Raw genomic sequence first — 24079 nt, forward strand, 5'->3', positions numbered from 1 at the left:
AACTTCATGATTCTCAATAAGAAATTTGAGATAACAGCAAAAAACGAATAGGGTTATGCTAATTAACGTACCCCTTTTATTTGAAAAATTACATATTATTATTATAAATATTAACCAGTTAAAACAATGACATAAAAAAATCTCAAAAAAACATTTATACAATAAAAAGTACTATTTATATAATGTAATGTACAGTACAGTCCAAAAGTTTGGAACCACTAAGATTTTTAATGTTTTTAAAAGAAGTTTCGTCTGCTCACCAAGGCTACATTTATTTAATTAAAAATACAGTAAAAAACAGTAATATTGTGAAATATTATTACAATTTAAAATAACTGTGTACTATTTAAATTATTTGACAAAGTAATTTATTCCTTGATGCAAAGCTGAATTTTCAGCATCGTTACTCCAGTCTTCAGTGTCACATGATCCTTCAGAAATCATTCTAATATGTATCTGCTGCTCAAGAAATGTTTCTGATTATTATCATTTGAAAACAGTTTGTACTTTTTTTTTTCAGGATTCCTTGATAAAGAAAGTTCAAAAGAACAGCATTATCTGAAATACAAAGCTTCTGTAGCATTAACACTACCGTTCAAAAGTTTGGGGTCAGTAAGAATTTTAATTTTTATTTTTTTGAAAAGAAATTAAAGAAATGAATACTTTTATTCAGCAAGGATGCATTAAATCAATCAAAAGTGGCAGTAAAGACATTTATAATGTTACAAAAGTTAGTTTCAGTAAACACTTTCTTTTGAACTTTCTATTCATCAAATAATCCTGAAAAAAAATATTGTAACAAATTTTTGTACAATTGTACAATAAATGTGCAGCAATCAGCAATTAGAATATTTCTGAAGGATCATGTGAACTGAAGACTGAGAATATGCTGAAAATTACTTTGTCATCAAGGAATAAATACTTTGTGAAATATATTCAATAGAAAACAGTATTTTAAATTGTAATAATATTTCACAATATTACTGTTTTTTATGTATTTTTAATTAAATAAATGTAGCTTGGCAGCAGCGAAACTTCTTTTAAAAAAAATTAAAAATCTTAGTGGTTCCAAACTTTTGGATTACTGATATATAATATATTTAATATGTAATTGATATAATATGTAAATTATATAATATTTTTATACAATAATAAATTAACAAAATTAACTTTGTAAAAAAATGCTTAATTAAAAGGTTACAGCAATATCAAGCAATGGTGTGTTTGAGTAAACATTCAGCAATAGCAAAAAAAAGTAAATGAAATGAGAATAAATTACTAAATTAAACAACTAGCACCATCTTCAAGCACATGATTATTAGATACTAATTAATACATTAATACTTATTAAAGCAGCTATAGTTATCCATCAAAGAGCTTTTTCTTGTGAGTATTGTTGTTTATTTATGTGATACAACCAACACAATAAACAGAAGCAGGTCTATAGGAATCTTAGATTATATATCTTAGAATAATCTTAGAATAAATTAATGCTTCATGCATCATTCTCTAATGCGCAAATCAATATTTTGACATATCTAGGTTTTTTGTTCTTGTCTAGTACCAAAGTTTAATACACTCCTACATTTATATATTTCCAATTTAAGGCATTCATAATAACATTTCTACAAAAAGTTAGTACTTTATGTATATTAATATTATATCAATGTGCAAAATCACATTCACAGACACCCAGACCTCACAACGTCACCATCTTACCATAATAGCAAAAAGCTATCATCCCTGTGTGAAATGTGTGAGTGATGATATAGATGCGAAGTGTCGCATATATGCGTGAGATGAGCTCATACACTGCTCTAAAGGTTGCATAGAGCACGTGTGCCACATCTAGTGGACGCACGCTTCATGTTTGCCCATCATATGTATGTTTCAGATCACAGAACTGTCATCGGAGCTTGCCGATGAGCGCAACACAGGCGAGTCCGCCTCGCAGCTGCTGGAGTCCGAGACCTCGGAGAGACTGAGGCTAGAGAAAGACATGAAGGATCTACAGGTAACACACACACACACACACACACACACACACACTCTTCTGAACAGAGACAGAGTTTGAGTCGATGGGTTTCTGTAAGGAATCTCATCATGCCTGAAATAGATATTTTCCACCAAAGCACAGACAACGCAGTCCATGCAGCAGAGCGTGAGCCGTATACAAATTGTGTCGTCTCATATTAAATATCCATGTGAAAGACAGTATGTGTGAGCAAGAGACTACAGGTATTTGTCTCTGAATGGCTGGAGTGTGTGTGTGCTGTGTGTTTTTATGTGTCTCTTAGGCTCAGGGTTGCCTGTGTGAGCAGATGGTCTGGGTATTTCCCTGCAGAACAGAGAGCTGATGTGCTCTGCGTCTGTGTGTGTGTGTGTGTTCGTGTTTCAGGCCAAGTTTGATGCTATGAAGAAGCAGATGGAGTCTATGGAGATGGAAGTGATGGAGGCACGGCTCATACGTGCATCGGAGCTCAACGGTGGAAATGGATGACGATGATACCGGTGAGTTTGTGACATCACTTCCTGGACAGAGCAAGATTGGAATAAAATGTATAATGGGTTCTCAGTGAAGGGATTCCCTTATGGTAGCTGGGCTTTGAGCAAAAGCTTTCCTGAATCATTTTGGCAAAATGGAAGGGTTATCTGGGAGGATTTCCATGAGTTTGATGGCCCATGACTCTCTAGTGAGGGATAGAGCTTCAGGTGTGCTGAGCGTTTCAGCGTGGCACCTCCAGACAAATGAGAAAATAATCTGTAGCATCAGAGCTGCTGCTCCTCATTAAGCTGTTTATATGGAAATGCCAGGGGGCAGTGAAAACACCAAACATGAGCTCTCTTTCCGTCTCTCTCTGTCTCTTCTGTTTCTGGAACTTTCTGTGAAGAGGGAATATCTGGTGTCTCATTATTTTTTTTTTTAAAGTATTAGAGACACAAATCCATGTTCCTTGCTTTGAGAAATGTTAGATACTGTATATAAACTATTATCTAACTATATATATATATATATATATATATATATATATATATATATATATATATATATATATATATATATATATATATATATATATATATATATATATCCAGACCCACATCAGTAGGTTTTTACCTTCTAGAATGGATATTTCCAAATATTAAGCTTATATTACTGTGACCCTTTCTATAGCATGATGTGAAGACAAGTAAATAGTTTAATTACTTTTACAAATATTGTAGTGTTGACTGCATTCATCAAGATCAACCAATGAACCATGTTACCAAAATTATTGTAAGAAAAAAATGATCAAAATGTTTTTCTAAAACCATTTTTCTTATAGGAAATATGATTATCACTAACTACAAACCAACATTTAGACCCAAACAAGCTAGCACCTACTGAGTGATATCTTAAATTTGCAATCCTGATGACAATTGAAACATTTACATATATATTTTTAATATCCACTACAGTTCAAAAGTTTGGGGTCAGTGAAGATGTTTATTATGTTACAAAAGATTTCTATTTTAAATAAATGCCTGTTCTTTTGAACATTCTATTCATTAAATAATCCTAAAAAAATTATTGTTCCAATTTACACAAAAATATTAAGCAGCACAACTGTTTTCAACATTGATAATAATAATAATAATAAATTATTTTTGAGTAACAAATCAGCATATTAAATGATTTCTCAAGGGTCATTTGACTCTGAAGACTGGAGTAATGTTTTGGAAAATTCAGCTTTGCCATCACAGGGTTCAGAGTTTTAAAATGTATTTAGTTTAAAATGTTTTTGTTTTGGAAATAGGGTGCAAAAATTGCAAATGCGTGGAAAATTAATTGAAAATAAAATTGTCTGGCTCAGTTTTGTTTTCAGTTTACCTTGATGATCTGCAGTTGATGATCAATGATCAATATTTTCTAGAGGTTAAGCAATTTCTTTGACTATAAATTTATTGAAAATAGTAAATAATTACTTATTTCTTCCCCTATTGGTGAGCAACGTTGTTCTCTGTGAAAGCCAGAGCATGATAATACTTAGTGGTGCTCTTCTTAGAATGACTGCTGTCATGAACAGAACTCATTTTAATGCACATATCAGACTGGTGACAGCTTGTTCTCACCTCTATGTCACACAGCTGATCTCTTAATGCTAAGGCATGAACATTTGATTTATTCAACTTTCCAGCAATTACAGTATGTTCTGTAATGGTAACATGACATGGACCGTCTCCACCTCTCAAGTTTATGTTTCAGAGCATTTCATTGATCTGCCTTAATTTATTAACTTGTGTGTATTTGCATTTTTCCAGTTTATCAGATATCTTTCAAATTCACAGAATGGGTTTCTGTGTAAGCCACAGTCAAATTTCCCTGGCAGAGATCCAGAATTTAAACCTCGGCTCTCTTCAGAGAATGACCACAGACTAATCTGGCCCATAGTGTTTCACCTTGAAAATCATATTGCAGTTATGATGCCAAATAATGTGATTTTAACTTGCGTTATAATAAACATCTGACATCTCCATTTGCGCTATGAACTTCAAGTGCACTGAACCTGTTGAGATAGAGTGCTTGTACTATGTGCAGTAGACAAAACAGAGAGCCGGCACTTTGCTTTGAAGCACTGAAAGATTTATTTAATTAAATCACAGCAATTTGCGGTTTAGTAATCGCACAAGGCCGTCTCACAATGAATCGTATGGCCTTAATCATCGCTGAATCTGTGTTCAGGAGGAGAATGGAGGCTCAAGTATGAGAGGGCCATCAGAGAGATCGAATTTACCAAGAAGAGACTCCAGCAAGAGTTTGATGACAAACTAGAGGTGGAGCAGCAAAACAAGAGGCAGCTGGAGAGAAAGGTAAGGACATCTTACAAACACAAAATCTTTTTTGCACATAAACGCTAACAGCTCAGACCACTTTGCCAGTGTTTGCAAGTCTGTCAACTAGGGATGCACAATATCAGTTATTGGCTGATATTATTTTCGGCAATTGTCCATGCTCATTTCCTCTATTTTTACATTAGTTTTTAGCAAATCTCAAAACGAATATCCATTTTCAGGCTTCACATTATAATGATTTGATGCCTAAATTCACTTACAGCATTTAAAACAATTGATTTTATTTTTATTAGCTTATTAAGATCAGCTTATTGGTATTGTACAGAATTTTAATAGTGCATCCCTGCTGTTGACTTTATTCTACCAAACTAACACACATCATGGACTCAGACTTCACTCGTATTGTCAGTGTGGTCCAACACAACAGCATGTACTGTCTCAAACACGAATGTATTAGCTGAAAATCACACATCTAGACAAGAGACACACTGGATGAACAGATCCACCTGTACAGACTCACTGAGAATCTGTGTGTTTAGCTGACAGACCTGCAGGCGGACAATGAAGAGGTGCAGCGTGTGGCTCAGCAGCTGAAGAAGAAATGCCAGAGACTGACAGCCGAGCTGCAGGACACCAAACTGCACCTGGAGGGGCAGCAGAGCCGCAACCACGACCTGGAGAAGAAACAACGCAAGTGAGTCAGACCAGATATTGGATAATTATACCTCTTTATGGAGCACTACAGGAGCTATTTTGTTGGTCGTATGTCTATTTCTGTCACGGCAGGATGTGTAGTAGTCTTGAATTAAAACTAGACTTGTTTTAGTCAATCAAAACTGGTAAAACTAAGAAGCTTCTCTCAAAAATTCCTAAGAGTAATTCCATTCATTTCAAGTTATGTTAATGTTTTTCTATTAAAACAACTGCAAGGGGTTGCATAAGTTGCAAATATTTGGACTATGCTGGTTGTATTGTAGGTTTGTTAAACAAAACAAAGCCATTTCCTTGCTGTTATTTCAGTCTTTTTATTTTATTACATTCTATACAGACTGCAAACTCACATTCACACCTTGGGTAAAATATGATTTCTTTTGCCATGGGCATGAATAATCAGTTTAAACATTAAAGGTTTAGTTCACTTCAGAATTAAAATTTCCTGACCCCCATGTCATCCAAGATGTTTATTTCTTTCTGTCTTCAATTGAAAAGAGAAGGTTTTTGAGGAAAACATTCCAGGATTTTTCTCCATATAGTGGACTTGAACAGTTACCAACGGGTCAAAGGTCCAAATTACAGTTTCAGTGCAGCCTCAAAGGGTTCTACACAATCCCAGACGAAGAATAAGGGTCTTATCTAGCAAAACAATTGCTAGTTTTCAAAAAAAAAAGAAAAAAATTAAATTTATATACTTTTTAACCGCAAATGTTCGTCTTGCATTGCTCAGTGATGCGCCACGCATTATGTAATCACGTTGGAAAGGTCACACGTGACGTAGGAGGAAGTAAGTACCGATCCAGTGTCTACAAAGCGAACATGCAAAGACTAAGTCAAACGGCCTTTACAAAAAAAGGTTGGAGGAGAAAATGAGATGCCGTTTTTCATTTTCCTCAAAAACCTTAATTTCTTTTTGACTGAAGAAAGAAAGACACAACCTCTTGGATGACATGGTGGTGAGTAAATTATGAGGACCATTTAATTCTGAAATGAACTAATCCTTTAACAACAGGGTTCAATAAAAATAAGTTTAATAATAATAAGTTTTATTTATATAGCGCCTTTCCAGAACTCAACCAGCTTTACAGTGTACATAACAAGGAAGAGATAATACAAGTAGACAATGAGAGAAACAATAATGAACATGGAGGTATACAGAAAAAAAAGTCAAGTACAAAATTACAAAACAGGACTTAAGAGACATAACAACATTCAGAGAAATATTAGTAATAATGCAGAGCAATCAATGAATCAAATCAAGAGGTATAACATTCAGAAAACAGGTGAGTTTTGAGTAATGATTTAAATTCAGAGATATTATTAACACAACCGAGTGAGCGAGGGAGAGAATTCCAGAGTTTGGGTTCGATAGTACAGAATGATCTGCCCCCCATTGAAGAGAGGCGATGCCGAGGGACAACGAGAAGGCCAGAGTCAGAGGAACGTAGTGAGCGAGTCGGAGTGTAGGGGACGAGCATATTACAGAGATAAGGGGGAGCCAAGCCATGCAGAGATTTAAAAGTGAGCAGGAGAATTTTGAATTTCATACGGTGGGCAACTGGGAGCCAGTGGAGATCATACAAAATTGGGGTGATGTGAGCAGAGCGCTTGGTATGGGTGAGTATTCTAGCAACAGAGTTTTGAATGTATTGTAATCTGGAAATGGAGCTGGAAGGTAGGCCAATGAAAAGAGCATTACAGTAATCAAGGCGTGATGAGACAAATGCATGGATGACAGTTTCAGCGTCTTTGGTACTTATGAAGGGACGGAGTTGGGCAATGCGACGTAGGTGAAAGAATGCAGATTTGGTAATAGAGGTAATATGAGACTGAAAAGATAGGGTGGAGTCAATGATTACACCTAAATTTTTAACAGTATTGGATGTTTTGATGTGAGAACCAGCAATTTCACAGGTGAGATTGGTAGAAATGTTGGTGGTAAGTGAGGGAAGAGTAAGAGTAAGAGATCCATCTTGGGATTTTAAGAATCCATATCAAAGAAAGATCACGATTAATTATAGAATCAATAATTTTACCTAACTCTAGAATGTTAAAGGTGCCCTCGAATGGAAACATAGATTTTATCTTGGCATAGTTAAATAACAACAGTTCAGTACATGGAAATGACATACAGTGAGTCTCAAACTCCATTGTTTCCTCCTTCTTATATAAATCTCATTTGTTTAAAAGACCTCCGAAGAACAGGCGAATCTCAACATAACACCGACTGTTATGTAACAGTCGGGGTGTACGCCCCCAATATTTGCATATGCCAGCCCATGATGTTTCCAACATTATAAAAGGCATTAGACAAGGGCAGCCAGTATTAACGTCTGGATTTGCACAACCAAATCATCAGACTAGGTAAGCAAGCAAGAACAATAGTGAAAAATGGCAGATGGAGCAATAATAACTGACATGATCCATGATAACATGATATTTTTAGTGATATTTGTAAATTGTCTTAATAAATGTTTCGTTAGCATGTTGCTAATGTACTGTTAAATGTGGTTAAAGTTACCATCGTTTATTACTGTATTCACGGAGACAAGAGCCGTCGCTATTTTCATTTTTAAACACTTGCAGTCTGTATAATGCATAAACACAACTTCATTCTTTATAAATCTCTCCAACAGTGTAGCATTAGCCGTTAGCCACAGAACACTATCAAACTCATTCAAAATCAGAAGTAAACAATATAACAGTATACAATACTCACATAATCCGACGCATGCATGACGCATGCATGACGAACACTTTGTAAAGATCCATTTTGAGGGTTATATTAGCTGTGTAAACTTTGTTTATGCACTGTTCAAGGCAAGCGCGAGCTCTGTGGGCGGAGAGCACGGGATTTAAAGGGGCCGCAGCATAAAATCAGCGCGTTTATAATGATGCCCCAAAATAGGCAGTTAAAAAAATTTATAAAAAAAAACCTATGGGGTATTTTGAGCTGAAACTTCACAGACACATTACATCTTATATTACTTATATTACATCTTTTAAAAACATAATCTAGGGCACCTTTAATCATCAGAAATGTGATTGTATTGTTTCGCACAGTATTTAGAGGATGATAGAATTAATCGACGATGGATATGTGATGCTCCTTGATTAATTTGTACACTGTTAAGGCCCGTTCACACCAAGAACAATAACTATAAAGATAACTACAAAAAAAAAAAAAAAATTATATTAGCAGTAGCACCCACACCAATGGACAATAAAGTTTGGTTTATTATAAGTATGCACTGCAGTTATGTTGTCTGCTGCTTAAAATACTCAAGCTCTTTAACATCAGGTCGATTCTGATTGTCTGTCAATGGGGAAAAAAATCATTTTGAAAAGATTTCAACAATATCGCTCCTCTGTGCCGTTGTCATTATAGTTGTGGTTTGTTCTTCCCTATTATCACAGTATTAGAATGATTAGTAAAGCGTTGTAGTTATAGTTATTGTCCTTGATGTGAACAAGCCTTAAGAGTAGCCCACCAGTGCCTCAGTAACTTCAAAATGAAATGTGTATGACTATCATTACTCTTAGCGGCAGACCCTAAGCAGAGCGACGGTGGTTAATGTGTGAAGGTGCTGCAGCTAAGCCTTTCTAGACTCTTGAGTAAACAGGCGGAGGCCGTGCCTGTCACTGCGAACGGGCTGTGTGAAAGTCCACTCTAAATGTAATGATCGGCCTGAGGCTCAGTGTGACGGCAGATTTAGCCTGTGGGAGGGATGAGGGAGGGCAAGGTGAGTGGTCCTTCAATTCTCTGTGGGGCTAGGATTAACATGAAGAGTTGCGTAAGACTCGCTTACGGGATCAAAACAGTGCCTCTGAGAGAAGGGGGTGGAGAATAAAAGGGAAAACTAGAAAAAGAGGAAGAGAATGAACCGATTTGCCCCAAAGCGTCACGACTCCCCCCTCCTCACACATTGTTACCCACTTACAAGTTACCCAATCAGAATGCTTTCCGCTAATGCCCCTCCTGACATCCACGTCACACACAATACTGTAAGGCTTAGAGGAGTTTTAGTTTCTCAGCACTCTGCTATGCTTGGCTATTTTAGGAAAAGCAGGTATGGGGTTTTTTTTTTGTTTGTTTTTTTTTTTAATTCTTTTTGTCATTAGACTTGTGCTTTGATTGTATTGTTTAGTGTGATATAGAAATTAGTGATTGCCTTTAGTTATTGCATTTAATTACATAATTTGACTTATATGGGGTTTTTTTTCAATTATTAACACCGATATCATGAAATAAGATGTAATCAAGATATGCAGCACGATAATTATCAATTGACAATAATGTTGAAGTGTCGAATATCATGGCTGTTACCATCTGACCACAGTAAAAACTTTGTAGAGTTTTACATTTAAATTAGTACTAAAAAATGGTACGAAAAAGGAGTTTTTTATTAAAGGTGCCATCGAATGTTTTTTTACAAGATGTAATATAAGTCTAAGGTGTCGCCTGAATGTGTCTGTGAAGTTGCAGCTCAAAATACCCCATAGATTTTTTTTTAATTAATTTTTTTAACTGCCTATTTTGAGGCATAATTAGAAATGCAGTGATTTCATGCTGCGGCCTTTAAAACGCACGCTCTCCGCCCCCTCCCGAGCTCTCGACTCTATCACTGCATAAACAAAGTTCACACAGCTAATATAACCCTCAAAATGGATCTTTACAAAGTGTTCGTCATGCAACATGTCTAATCGCGTAAGTATAGTATTTATTTGGATGTTTACATTTGATTCTGAATGAGTTTGATAGTGCTCCGTGGCTAACGGCTAACGCTACACTGTTGGAGAGATTTATAAAGAATGAAGTTGTGTTTATGCATTATACAGACTGCAAGTGTTTAATAATGAAAATAGCGACGACTCTTGTCTCCGTGAATACAGTAAGAAACGATGGTAACTTTAACCACATTTAACAGTACATTAGCAACTTGCTAACAAAACATTTAGAAAGACAATTTACAAATATCACTAAAAATATCATGTTATCATGGATCATGTCAGTTATCACTCCATCTGCCATTTTTCGCTATTGTTCTTGTTTTCTTACCTAGTCTGATGATTCAGCTGTGCACATCCAGACGTCCTGCCCTTGTCTAATGCTTGAACATGAGCTGGCATATGCAAATATTGGGGGCGTACATATTAATGATTCCGACTGTTACGTAACAGTCGATGTTATGTTGAGATTCGCTTGTTCTTCGGAGGTCTTTTAAACAAATGAGATTTATATAAGAAGGAGGAAACAATGGAGTTTGAGACTCACTGTATGTCATTTTCACGTACTGAACTCTCGTTATTCAACTATGCCGAGGTAAATTCAATTTTCAATTCGATGGCACCTTTAATCAATTTTTATTAATTTATTTTTTATATATATTTACTATTAAAGGAAGTACTTGTGGAATCTGTTATGATGTCTGAGCATGGAAGCTCGTTCCACCACATAGGAACAGAGAGCGTGAAGCCTCTGGAAAATGACTTTGTACCATTGTTTCCTCTTCCCTGCGATTAAGCTTGTTGACGGTGTGTTTTTAAATGCATGCAATGTCTGCAGGTTTGACTCTGAGCAGACTCAGGCTCAGGAGGAGGTGCAGAGAGAAAAGAGTCAGCGGGAGAAGCTGAGCAGAGAGAAAGACATGCTGACCGGGGAAGTGTTCAGCCTTAGACAACAACTGGAGGTCAGCAACCTTTCTTTTATCATCCGCCTTTGCTGTCTCTCACTCAGACTTTTCCTGGCTGTGAAGTACATGTGTCTGCGTGTGCCGAGTCCAGACTATGTTGTTCTAAATGAGTTTTTCTCTGCTCTCTCAGGATAAAGATCTGGAGATATGTGCTGTCCATCTGAAGCTGGAGCAATTGGAGGCAGAGCTTCAAGATCTGAACTCACAGGAGTCAAAGGACGAGGCATCATTGGCTAAGGTTAAAAAGCAGCTTCGTGACCTTGAGGCAAAGGTCAAAGATCAAGAAGAAGAACTCGATGAGCAGGCTGGAACCATTCAGATGCTGGAGCAGGTAATCAAACACACATACACCATCACATTTTTTCTATCTTGATGGGGACTTTTTTAAATTCAACTAAAGTTTGTGACAATTTTTTCTTCACACTGTATCTCTAAGTAAACAAAAGCTATACTCTGACCAGTTGTACACTCATGACATCATTTCATGAGAGTAAGGATATATACATTGGATTTAGCTGCCTGATGTTTAATGCATATTCTCCATGCACACAATTTTCACCTGTGCATAATATGTTAATTCATGTAGATTCAGCTGATGCGGCGGTATGAAGAAATTGTCAATACTTACAGTCTGCATACATTATAATAATAATTAAGTGGTGTTTTATTGGCCTGTGCGACAGGGTTATTTTGCATATGCATCTGTAAAAGTGTAGATTTGTATTCAATGAGATGTTGATGTTGTGACCTGCAGGCCAAGCTCCGTCTGGAGATGGAGATGGAGAGACTGAGACAGACGCATTCGAAAGAAATTGAAAGCAAAGACGACGAGGTGGAGGAGATCAGACAGTCCTGCAGCAAGAAGGTATGATAACAACTATACAATAAAAACTGCCAATAGTCAATGCAACCTTTGGCATATTAGCATCTTTGTATGATATTTTCATTATTTCACACTAATTTTTTAATATATATATATATATATATATATATATATATATATATATATATATATATATATATATATATATATATATATATATATATATATATATATATATATATAAAGCATTCATTCTTTTGTTGTTCTTTCTCTTTCTCTTTCTCTTTCTCTCGAATTTTGGTCCGGTTTCATATTATGGTCTCTGTTATTATGTAAATGCTGAATAATACTAATTAGCTAATATCCTTAATGTGCAATTATTTTGTAGAGCTGCTTGTAAATATTATTGTAAATTATTATTATTACTATTATTAATCTTTTTTTTTTATTTACTAGCAGCTCTACAAAAAATGCACAGTGAGGATATTACCTCTTAAAATAGTATTACAAAAATATTTGTATTATTATTAATTAATATTATTGATAGGTAATATAAGTATACATTAATATTAATTATAATACATTATAATTAATCTTATAATACAATAAATTTAGGTATGTAGAGAAATAACATACATTGTACACCGTAAAATAATGCATTACTATTAGTGGTTTAACGGATCACAAAAAATCACGGTTCGGCTCATATCACTGTTATTAGGTCACGGATCGGATCATTTTTCAGATCAGCACCAAAAAAAAAAAAAAAAATTGGGGGGTGGGGGGTAACTTTGCATTTATTACTTAGCCCACTTTAACTACTCCGATACCACAGCAGAAACTACTAGCCTAACTAATACATTATTAAAGGCAAGTGAGAACAGACTGTAAAAAGAACAAATACTGCACACCAATTACAAGAATAGATAAATACAGCATAGTTACAAATAAATATAAGGTCTAACTAATATTAATTTTTGTGTACAGAAATGTAATAATTAAATGTAAAATGACACTGTTCACTGTATACATTTTGTATAGATTAATCTTTGTTAAAGCTGTGTTTTGTTGTTTGATTTACATGACCGACAACAGCAGGTATTTATAGGTTGCTGTCACTTTAAGAGTAAGACCCCATGCACGCACACATCCGATAGATACACATCCGAATTCTCACCTCGTTCACTTAAGACATAACCGAATGTGTTTACGAGAATACTTGTCGAGAGAGGTATTTTGACTGACATAATGTGTGTATGTGTCCATCCAAGTGCATTGAGGACACGAAAGAGAAATCAATTTGGAGTTCGTGAGCTATCTGAAACGCGCTTCTTTCTGTGTCTGTGCGCACCGATAACAGCGTGGCGTGCGATAGCCTACCGAATTAAATCCTCTTTTGCCTCTTCTAGCACTGGAATGGTTTTATATCAATTTAATGTGTAAACTAGCAAGACAAACCACGTGCAAATGATAACCTTTCACTCTATTGCAGTTAAACTTGCAATTGATCCGCGAATCACATGCGTACCGAACAATGGGGCTTGGTCTGTACGGATCACGGATCAACAACGATCCGTTTAACCACTAATTACTATTATTAATAAAAAAAATAAATAAATCAAATTATTTTATTGTAATAGCATTAATGTAAAGCAGCCATTGAGTCAAAATCTTGACAAAACAACTTTTGTTATGTTTAGATCACTAAAAAGATATCTCAGAAAAATCTTTTTATGGCAATTATGACAAACCAAGACAGAAAAAAATTGCATGGCCTTGTTAAGCTCCCATACACGTTCAGTCAGAACAATATTTCACTTTAAATAGTCACCAGCTAATGCCACTCAGAACAACATGCTCAGAATACTTTACAACTGGTTTCAGAACTTCAAATGTGTTCAATTTATAACATTTTAATTGCTGATGTTCAGTTCTTATGCAGAACTCGCATCGCTTCCTGTACAACATAAATAAACAAGACATATTCTGCCATGTGTTGAATAAGAATTTTCATTCTGCGTTGTTCAGCGCGCAGCTCTTGTTGCAGATAGCGACTTCGCATTTGTGGAGTGTCTTTGCCATGGAGGTGCAGATAAGCTGAACTCATTGAGTTTTGTTTTGATGTATAATTCATGGGCCTATTTTATTTTCGTCACGTATATTTCACCTTTCCCTCCTCTCCACTTAACCAATCAAGCTGCCAGTACAGTGCATCCTATAATTACCCTTCTTTCTCACGACCGAGTCCCTTGATTGACACTTGAAGGTGCTCAGAAGCATCTAAAGACACATTTAGGGAATGTGTTTATATGTCTGGAATGATGCTATATAATTGGATTGACTCTTCGGGGCAAACCTACTTCACAGAGCCCTCCATGATGTTCTGTTATGTTTTGTGTGTGTGAGCAGCTCAAGCAAATGGAGGTGCAGCTGGAGGAGGAATATGAAGACAAGCAGAAGGTCTTACGGGAGAGGAGAGACCTGGAAGCCAAGCTGATGAGTGCCCAGGAGCAGGTACAGCACTCATGAAACTTGCTATATAACTAGTTAAGGTTTGAAATATGATTTAATATATGCTGTATGAAATGACTTTTGAATTATTACTTTTTTATTAATAATCAAATTAAAATGTAAAAGTTTTCACTGCTAGAGGTTGCTTATTCAAAACAAACGCGTAGCTTGATGACACTTTGATTTCACCGAATCATGGGAGGTGTTGTCTTCACGTCTACAGCCGGTGGAAAAGAATCTGGATGGGACTTGGGCAGAAATCCTGTTCACGGATGAGATTTATTAATTTTACTGTAGTATGAAGCAGAGCAGGGCCGGGTGCTGTGCGAGCAGAAATTATGAAGCGATATCAGAAGAGACGGATGCAGCCAAAAATACATTTGTGTGTCGAAAGTTGTTATAGTGCTACGCTGCGTTTGCTCGGTGGCTACTACGAGACACTTTTTGCACACTGCAGTAAGCTAGATCAGTATTAGACATGGTAAAACATGATACTCGCAGTGGGCGAAATCAATTCTCACGCGCATTTCGTCAAAAGCCGGTTCCCTGATTACCGGTAAATCTCCATACCTGCTTTCATAGCGCCATTTAACTGACAGAGCCGTTTCACTGTAAGCCACGCAATTCACGTTCATATCGCAGATATCGCCTTCGATAATGAACAATCGTGGCTTATTAGTTTTGTTAAATGGCTCCATTTGAAAGCAGGTGATGGCAGTGAATGACGAAATGCGCGTGATCCATCGATATATCAGCCCTAACAGTTGAAAACAAGATTTATAATAAGACTGTGTTGAGCTAATAAAACACGAAGGCCCGGTTTCACAAACAGGGCTTAGACTAAGCCAGGATTAGGCCTTAGTTCAATTAAGGCATTTACGTACTTTTATAAACGTTCACTAGAAAAAAAAACAATACTGGTGTGCATCTTGAGACAAAACAATGGCACTGGCAAATTTTAAGATATGTCAGTGCAAGTCACTTTCAGTTAAAACAGCTCAAAAATTAATTTTAGTCTTGGACTAGCTTAAGCCTTGTCTGTGAAACCGGGGGATAATATATTAAAGGTGCCATCGAATTGAAAATTGAATTTACCTCGGCATAGTTGAATAACAGGAGTTCAGTACATGGAAATGACATACAGTGAGTCTCAAACTCCATTGCTTCCTCCTTCTTATATAAATCTCATTTGTTTAAAAGACCTCCGAAGAACAGGCGAATCTCAACATAACACCGACTGTTACGTAACAGTCGGGATCATTAATATGTACGCCCCCAATATTTGCATATGCCAGCTCATGTTCAAAGCATTAGACAAGGGCAGCCAGTATTAACGTCTGGATCTGTGCACAGCTGAATCATCAGACTAGGTAAGCAAGCAAGAACAATAGCGAAAAATGGCAGATGGAGCAATAATAACTGACATGATCCATGATATCATGATATTTTTAGTGATATTTGTAAATTGTCTTTCTAAATGTTTCGTTAGCATGTTGCTAATGTACTGTTAAATTTGGTTAAAGTTACCATCGTTTATTACTGTATTCACGGAGACAAGAGCCGTCGCTATTTTCATTTTTAAACACTTGCAGTCTGTATAATTCATAAACACAACTTCATTCTTTATAAATCTCTCCAACAGTGTGTAATGTTAGCTTTAGCCACGGAGCATAGCCTCAAACTCATTCAGAATCAAATGTAAACATCCAAATAAATACTGTACTTGCGCGATTAGACATGTTGCATGACGAACACTTTGTAAAAATCCATTTTGAGGGTTATATTAGCTGTGTAAACTTTGTTTATGCAATGATAGAGTCGAGAGCTCTGGGGGGGCGGAGAGCGTGAGCATTTAAAGGGGCAGCAGCCCTGAATCGGCGCATTTCTAATTATGCCCCAAAATAGGCAGTTAAAAAAATGATTTAAAAAAAAAAAATCTATGGGGTATTTTGAGCTGAAACTTCACAGACACATTCAGGGGACACCTTAGACTTATATTACATCTTGTAAAAAAACGTTCGATGGCACCTTTAAAGTGTCTTTGGGGTTTCCATGGTTTCTACAAAATAAAAGTTGAGGGTAACGCTGGTATGATGTCATTGATAGACGGTTAAAATTGCTTATTTCTCTGGATTTAAACATTCTTAGAAACATTTGGGATAATATAAGTACACAAGTCAACAAAATATATAACATTGTTCTTGTGGTTTTTGAATATTTTAATCCAAAAATCTTACATATTGTACCTTTTAAATGTGTACTGTATTGCATAAGTGATGCAGATTTTTTTGTACTTTTTTGTTTTGTTTTATTGTAGTCAGCAATTCAGTTGTTGATATTTGACAGACCCTTTTGTCAAAATGTGTTTAAAGACTCAAAATGTAATGTTTTGTAGCTTTTAGTCATGTACGCGTGTGTTCCTTTTAGCAGGCACACTACCATTCAAAAGTTTGGGGTCTGTAAGAATTGAATACTTTTATGAATTGAATACTGTTCAATGCATCTGAATAGAAAGAATCAGTTATTTTAAATTTCAATAATATTTTCAAATTTTCAAGTTTTTACTGTGTTTTCAGACAAATAAATGCAGCCTTGGTGAGCATAAAAGATTTATTTCAAAAACATTGACATTTTTGGACATTAAAACATCTTTGGACATTTAACATCTTTCTGTGAATCACGGACCAAAAAGGCTAATGACTTTATTTCAACTCTTTTTGAGTACATCCAATTTTTTTTTTTTTTTTTAAATAAAATCAAATGTCTCTTGTAATGAAAATGTCAAAATACCAAATGCAACAGACTAACAGATGCAAGCAGCAAATAATGATGGAAAATAACGTTCATGACGTAAACTAAAGGCTATTGATTTAAAGAGAATATAAACCATCTTTGGTGTTTTCAGGTGAGTCACAGAGATGTGGAGACAGAGAAACGTCTGAGGAAGGACCTGAAGCGCACAAAGGCCTTGCTGGCTGATGCCCAGATCATGCTGGATCACCTGAAGAACAACGCTCCCAGCAAGAGAGAGATCGCTCAGCTCAAAAACCAGGTCTGTTTCCCAGCTCCCCTGGCCTCTGTAGATAACACATCATACATGAGGTCCAGTAGTAAACGTGTGTTTGTATGTGTGCTCATCACAGCTCGAGGAATCAGAGTTCACATGTGCTACTGCAGTCAAAGCACGAAAGTCAATGGAAGTAGAGATCGAGGACCTCCATGTCCAAATGGACGACATATCCAAATCCAAGCAGACGGTAAGTCTGTCTGTGTTAGGAAAAAGAACAACTCCTGAATTTTTTTTTTTGTTCTTACTTCATTTACATTAGAGTCAGAGGCATGCATGGACACAGACACCACCTGTCTTCATCCACCACAGGTGGCAGCCAGGATGTCATTTCAATTATTTACCACGGGGAAATGATTTCCGCCCATAATGGCACGTTTCCGATCCCGGCTCTAATTTGAACAGGATGTATCGCTATGAAATACATTACACTTTAATAATTCTGTCATTGATTCAGTATTATTTGAGAGTGGAGAAAATTGTGTAATTGTGTCCTCACTGTAGCGTATTATGAAGCGATATCAGAAGCGACGGATGCAGCCAAATTCTACAGATGCTGTTCCCCTGACGCTGTCTCCATATTGTTTTCTTTTTTTGTCATCGCCGCCTGTCATATTTGCTCAGCTCTCTGGAGCAAGAGACACTCTGACAGAAGGGTGCAGTGAACATTTTAATTTTCTATAAAGCCGCAGCAGCGCTGAAGCTTTGTTTTGGTGCAGTCGAGTGTTTTTGTGGCTATTGCTAAAACTGTCTCTCTTCTGAATATTGTCATTGATTAGCAAGACCATGATAAATGGTCTGGTCATGATCACCGTCTGATTAGCTTCAGGTCTGTCTGTCACCCCCACCCTCCCTCCCAGGAGATCATGGATTTCCACTAGAGGATTTGAAGGTGACTCATTGGTTTGATACAATACACCTGCCAGACAGCATTTAAAGGTGTGGAATGGAACTGTACAGAAAATAGGGAATATCAGTGTCTAGTGTTAACGTATAATTAAAAACGGGTTTTCATTTCATTTGTATTTCTGCAAAGCCAGTCCATGTAGATCATTTATGAAAACTTGAAAAATGGGTTATTGAGAAGCACAGGCGGTAACACTTTATTTTATGTTTTCAACTAGTTGCTTATTAGTGTGCATATTACTAGAATATTGGCTGTTTATTAGTACTTATAAAGCACATATTAATGCCTTATTCTGCATGACCTTATTCTACATTCTTAATCCTACCCAATACCTGAACTTAACAATTACCTTACTAACTATTAATAAGCAGTAAATTAGGAGTGTATTGAGGGAAAAGTCATAGTTAATAGTGAATATGTGTTCCCTTTACTAAAGTGTTACTGCACAAGCATATTATAATATGACCACAAACAATTTACACTACTACCGTTCCAAAGTTTGGGATCTGTAAGATTATATTGTTTTTGTTTTTTTACCAAGGCTGCATTTATTTGATCAAAAATACAGTTAAAGCAGTAATATTATACTGTATATATTATATTATTATATTATAACTTATAATATAAACATTCTACATTAATTAACTCTCACTTTTGGTCAATTTAATGTGTCCTTGCTGAATAAAATTACTTTTATCTTACTTCTGTCTTACTGATTCCAAACTTTTGAATGGTAGTGTACATACAGCTTAGGTAATTTTCAGGTTCAGAGTGATTAACCAATCAAAATAGAAGTCATTTACATATAGAACTCTTAAAGATACAGCAGAAACCTGTTTTGGGTCAGAGAGGGTGACTTGTTTTTGGTGCATACAGTATCATGGAAAAAAGTAAAAATTGTTGAATATAACCCCCTTAATATTAATTTATTTGCATTTATTTTTGAAAGAGAGGGAGTGTGAAAGAAAATGCAAGCTGCCTTCATGAGGATGTTTTTACAAAATCATTTAATTTCCTGCTTTTATGCTCACTAATTCATTAGTTATGTGTGATGTCTACATTTTTTGCTTATACTTACACATTTGAAAGTTACTCCTCGGAGATTAGCTGCCTGTATTGTTGAGGTAATTATTATTGAATAGAATTAGACCTCTGATACTGTTTGACAGAGCAGGCAGTGAAGTGTTCATCTCTAATTGGGAGACTGTGCTGTGTTCTCAGGGATTTATACAATGCAAGCAGCTACTGTTTAGTGACAGGGTGACAGGAAAATTATCTCTTTAAGGAATTAGAAGGAGACGGGCTTTCAGTTTCAGACTGAAAATGAGAGCTGAAGTCGGAGTGGTTAGGAGCACGTGTTCCTGACATGTTTAGCTGTGGTGTTCATGCAGGGGTCACAGGTTTGAGTCTGACTGTCTGTCTTTCCATTTGCTTCAATAGCAAAAGGAAAAAATCTGAGTTGACGGCTTCCCAAAAGAGAGAAAAAAATAAAGAGAGAAAGATGTCAAATTTGCCGTCACTCCCTCAGCCGTTGAAAAAACGTTACTATATTTGCGATATTGATAAGTTAGAAACGCATCATCATAATCTGTGAAAATGGTCCATTAACCTAAATAATTATTGAATCATTATTTATTTAATTGTTTATTTACTAAAACACATTTTTGGTCTTATTGTGCATGACTCAATCAGTTCCTGATGCATGAACACAAGACACATCCTACATTTGTTTTTAACCTGAATATCCCCAGAAGTGCATTGTATTACGAAAGTAAAATGGGTTGTGAACAGCATGTTAACTTGAAAATATATGTGAACTTACCAACATGTCAAGAATTTCTATCAAGAGTTGTTCTTTTGTATTTTTCAATTGTATTTCTCAGGCATTTTTTTTTTTTAAATTTGCAGTCTTATTTGTTTTTGTCATATTCTATTCTTTGATCCCCATGCAGCTTGAGGAACAGCTGAGTCGTTTGCAGAGGGAGAAGAATGACCTGCAGTCTCGCATGGAGGAGGACCAGGAGGACATGAATGAACTCATGAAGAAACACAAAGCTGCTGTTGCCCAGGTAACCCTCTCCAGCACTCATGCCTGTCAGAGAGATGTACAGAGCCTTTCTCTCATCATCACACACACAGAACAGATGTGTCTGTACCTGTACATTTAAATGTTTTTGTTATTTGTATCATGGAAGTCCAATATGAATGTCATTTAAAACACACACATGCATATAAATACTTTTGTTCACAGTTGTGTTGTCCTTTTCGATTATTTATTTTTTGACACTGAGCGTATTGCATGCTACATCATTCCAACATATCTGACATTTTCTAGTATGATTTATTGCCGTTTCTCAGCGACATACTTTCATCATGCAAATCAAATCTCCAGCGTCATTTAGTGTGTGCAGATGGACCACTTTGTATTTCTGCCTTTGATTGGTCGTTCGTGCCAGTGGGAAAGTATTACTGGAGCGATTGTCATTTATTTGAGTGTGTGGGTTGATTTGTCATTAAGAGTGTTTTAAACACCGCATGCTGCTATGGCAGCAAAGTAGAGATGAGTGATGTGTCTCCACAGATTCTAAGTAAACAGATCCTTTCCAATGGAACAGCCCTGTTCCCTTGGGTTTACTTCACCAGCATCTGGTTCATTTATGGGTATATCAGGTTTTAAAATGCAGTCACATTCATACTAGAGGCATTCAGATTTCATTTGAGGCTCCATTTCACTTATGCTTCTGTTAACATGCCATTTATTAGTGACATTTTTTGTGAGATGTCATTAACAGACCATAAGATTGCTTGTCTGTAAGCAGCTAAATGGTTTGCAATGTGCTGTAAGATATATCACCAAAATAACATGCCATCATGCATATTTCCCACTTCCACTGTGCACTGCATGCTGGTTTTTTAGTAGGACAGTATGCACCATTTAAATGAAGGATAATACACTATTTTGCAGATTTTTTTGAAATACTGGATGTCCGCCTTTTTACAAATTGAAATAGAATATTAGGTTTTTTTTGGTGAATTTTGAATATTTCATATTTGGAATATTTGGAGTCATTTGAATATTTCATACATACAGAAAATTTTTACATACGTTTTGTTCAGGTTTAGATGTCTGTGTAGAAGACTCTGACCACTCTGTGGTGTGTTCTTGTACAGTCCTCACAGAACCTGGCCCAGATCAGTGACCTGCAAGCCCAGCTGGAGGAGGCCATGAAGGAGAAACAGGACGTCCAGGAGAAGGTGAATTCACACTTTACACACTCTTTTGCAAATTTCCCAAATCCCATACTGTAGGGAACAGTTGCTTTCCCCCTCACAAAATTCAAAGTTGAGTAATTTGCTCAAGAACTCTATCCGGCCACCTGTGTATTCAGAAAACACATTGTTATTCTTAGCACAAAATATATTCACTCTTTGAAACGACTGTGGCCGTGTACAGAAACGGAGAAGAGAATTTCAAAGACATGGTGATGAGATTTAAATAATGGATTTGAGACCTGTGTAATTGAGTAAGTATCAGAACCTCTATACTGGTCTAAACTAGGTTTGACTTATCACTCAATGTAAAGCGGCAGTGCTAGTTGAAAGGTTGATAAACCAGGTAGGCTTTGTTAAAGACACCCCGTGGTGGTGAGGGGCTTTTTCTTAGCATATAATAGTTTTATCCAGCTGTTAAAATTAGTATTTCAGTAAAATACAGATTGCTTTTGTTTTTCTCAGTGTATGTGTGTGAATTCTCTTTCTGTATGTGTGTGTTTGGCAGCTCACGGCCCTGCAGAGTCAGCTAGAGTTCCAAGAGCAGTCCATGGTGGACAAGTCTCTGGTCAGCCGGCAGGAGGCCAAGATCCGTGAGCTGGAGACCAAGCTGGAGTTCGAGAAGACACAGGTCAAACGCTTGGAGGTGAGTTGGCAGGATGCGTGTGTTTATGTGGGCTGTGTAGGTTGGGTGCTGGAAGTGTCAAAAGGTCAGTGCGCAGGCATTGAAGTGTCAGATAAGGATGAAATTAATCTACACACCCACCAGGCCTTTCCCCATTGGCGCATCGCTTTATAGACCTTTAACCCTTGTACTGGATGTGTTTTACAATTCTCTACGAAAAAAAAAAAAAAAAGGCACTTCAAATTGAATGTGGATTATTTATGTCCCCTCTCTGTGTTTTCGAATTGACAGTGTCAGTCCCCCTTTTAGAGTGAAAATCTACATTTCATTTCATGTCTGATATATTTTGTTGCTGAAGGCAGCAGGTCATCTGTTTTTGCATTGTACACTGCTAGTATAATTAAAATGTGTTTTCTCTAATGCACATTATTTCAGTGTTTTGTTTTGTTTGATTTGATGGATTTTTTGCTCCTTAAGTGACATTTTCCAGCAGCCAGTCCTCTTCATCGTTCATTTCTGTTGGGTGCCCCTGCTCACCTGCAGAATTACAATTGGCACTCTGCACGAATTACAAACGTCTGCTGCGCCCACAGCAAAATCTGTCAACAGAGGATCTTTGAAAAGCGCTATTATTACTGATTTGTTGATCGTATAATTCATTGCAGGCTTGGGCAATGTTATCTCCAGGGGCAGCTTGTGTAAACCATGCCCATCCGTAGCTGTAAAGAATCTCTGTTTTCCTAATATGTAGTTATTTCTGTGTTTCCATGCCAGTGCAGCCCACCTTCGGTGTGAAAATCACAGAAAAGTTGCTATGGAAGTTATTTGGAGTTTCACACCATATGCATAGCTTGACAATCTTGCATATTTCAGAGCTAGACTTGCTGGATGTGGTAAACAACCACAGTGGGTTCAGAAACATTTAAGCAATAGTGCATGTTATTGCTGCATATATGTGGTAAATAAATGATTGCATCTTCTTCAGAGTCTTGTAGCGAGGCTGAAAGAGAATCTTGAAAAGTTGACTGAGGAACGAGACCAACGCAGTGCCAGCGAGAACCGGGAGAAAGAGCAGAACAAGCGTCTCCTCAGGCAGATTCGAGACATCAAGGAGGAGATGGCCGAGCTGGCCAAGAAGGAAGCGGAAGCCAGCCGCAAGAAACACGAGCTGGTGAGGGGCCTGATCTACTGTTCTGCTTCACTGATGTTCTCATTCTCGAGTGTCTTAAAGGGATAGTGCACCCAAAAATGAAAGTTATCATAGTTGTCATCAGTGACTCGTGTCATTTAAAACGGGTTTGACTTACTTTATTCTGCGGAACATAAAAGAATCAATTTTGAAGATCATTGGGAACAAAACAATATTGAAGCCTATTGACTTCCTATGGCAATTTTTTTTTTTTTTTTTTTTTTTTTTCATATTTCACCCCCTTCTTATTAACTGGTTTGATTAAACCTCTTAATATTACAGCAAACAATGACATTCTAAAAAATTGGGTGCCACATTTTGGCATCAGTTTTAGGAGGGCTCTTTTTTTCTTTTTCTTTTTTCTTCCAACATGACATGAGGTTCATAAGTCAGATAAGAAAGAAATTGATCGGCCTTCATAAAGCCCAGACCTAAACCCCATTGGAA

The 24079-nt window shown here is 36.5% G+C and overlaps 1 protein-coding gene across 1 annotated transcript in view; it reads left to right on the top strand.

The window, feature by feature from the left end:
* Positions 1-24079, top strand: part of LOC125248463 (unconventional myosin-XVIIIa-like) — a 119156-nt gene that overhangs the window by 84110 nt on the left and 10967 nt on the right. Inside the window, 15 exon segments of the mRNA XM_048160352.1 lie at positions 1895-2014; positions 2399-2488; positions 2490-2511; positions 4724-4851; positions 5373-5527; positions 11114-11237; positions 11371-11571; positions 11995-12105; positions 14473-14577; positions 17480-17626; positions 17718-17831; positions 20501-20617; positions 21720-21803; positions 22327-22464; positions 23429-23614. Of these exon segments, the coding sequence (XP_048016309.1) occupies positions 1895-2014; positions 2399-2488; positions 2490-2511; positions 4724-4851; positions 5373-5527; positions 11114-11237; positions 11371-11571; positions 11995-12105; positions 14473-14577; positions 17480-17626; positions 17718-17831; positions 20501-20617; positions 21720-21803; positions 22327-22464; positions 23429-23614 (1842 nt within the window).

Source organism: Megalobrama amblycephala, linkage group LG16 (genome assembly GCF_018812025.1).
Source record: "Megalobrama amblycephala isolate DHTTF-2021 linkage group LG16, ASM1881202v1, whole genome shotgun sequence".
NCBI lineage: Eukaryota > Metazoa > Chordata > Actinopteri > Cypriniformes > Xenocyprididae > Megalobrama > Megalobrama amblycephala.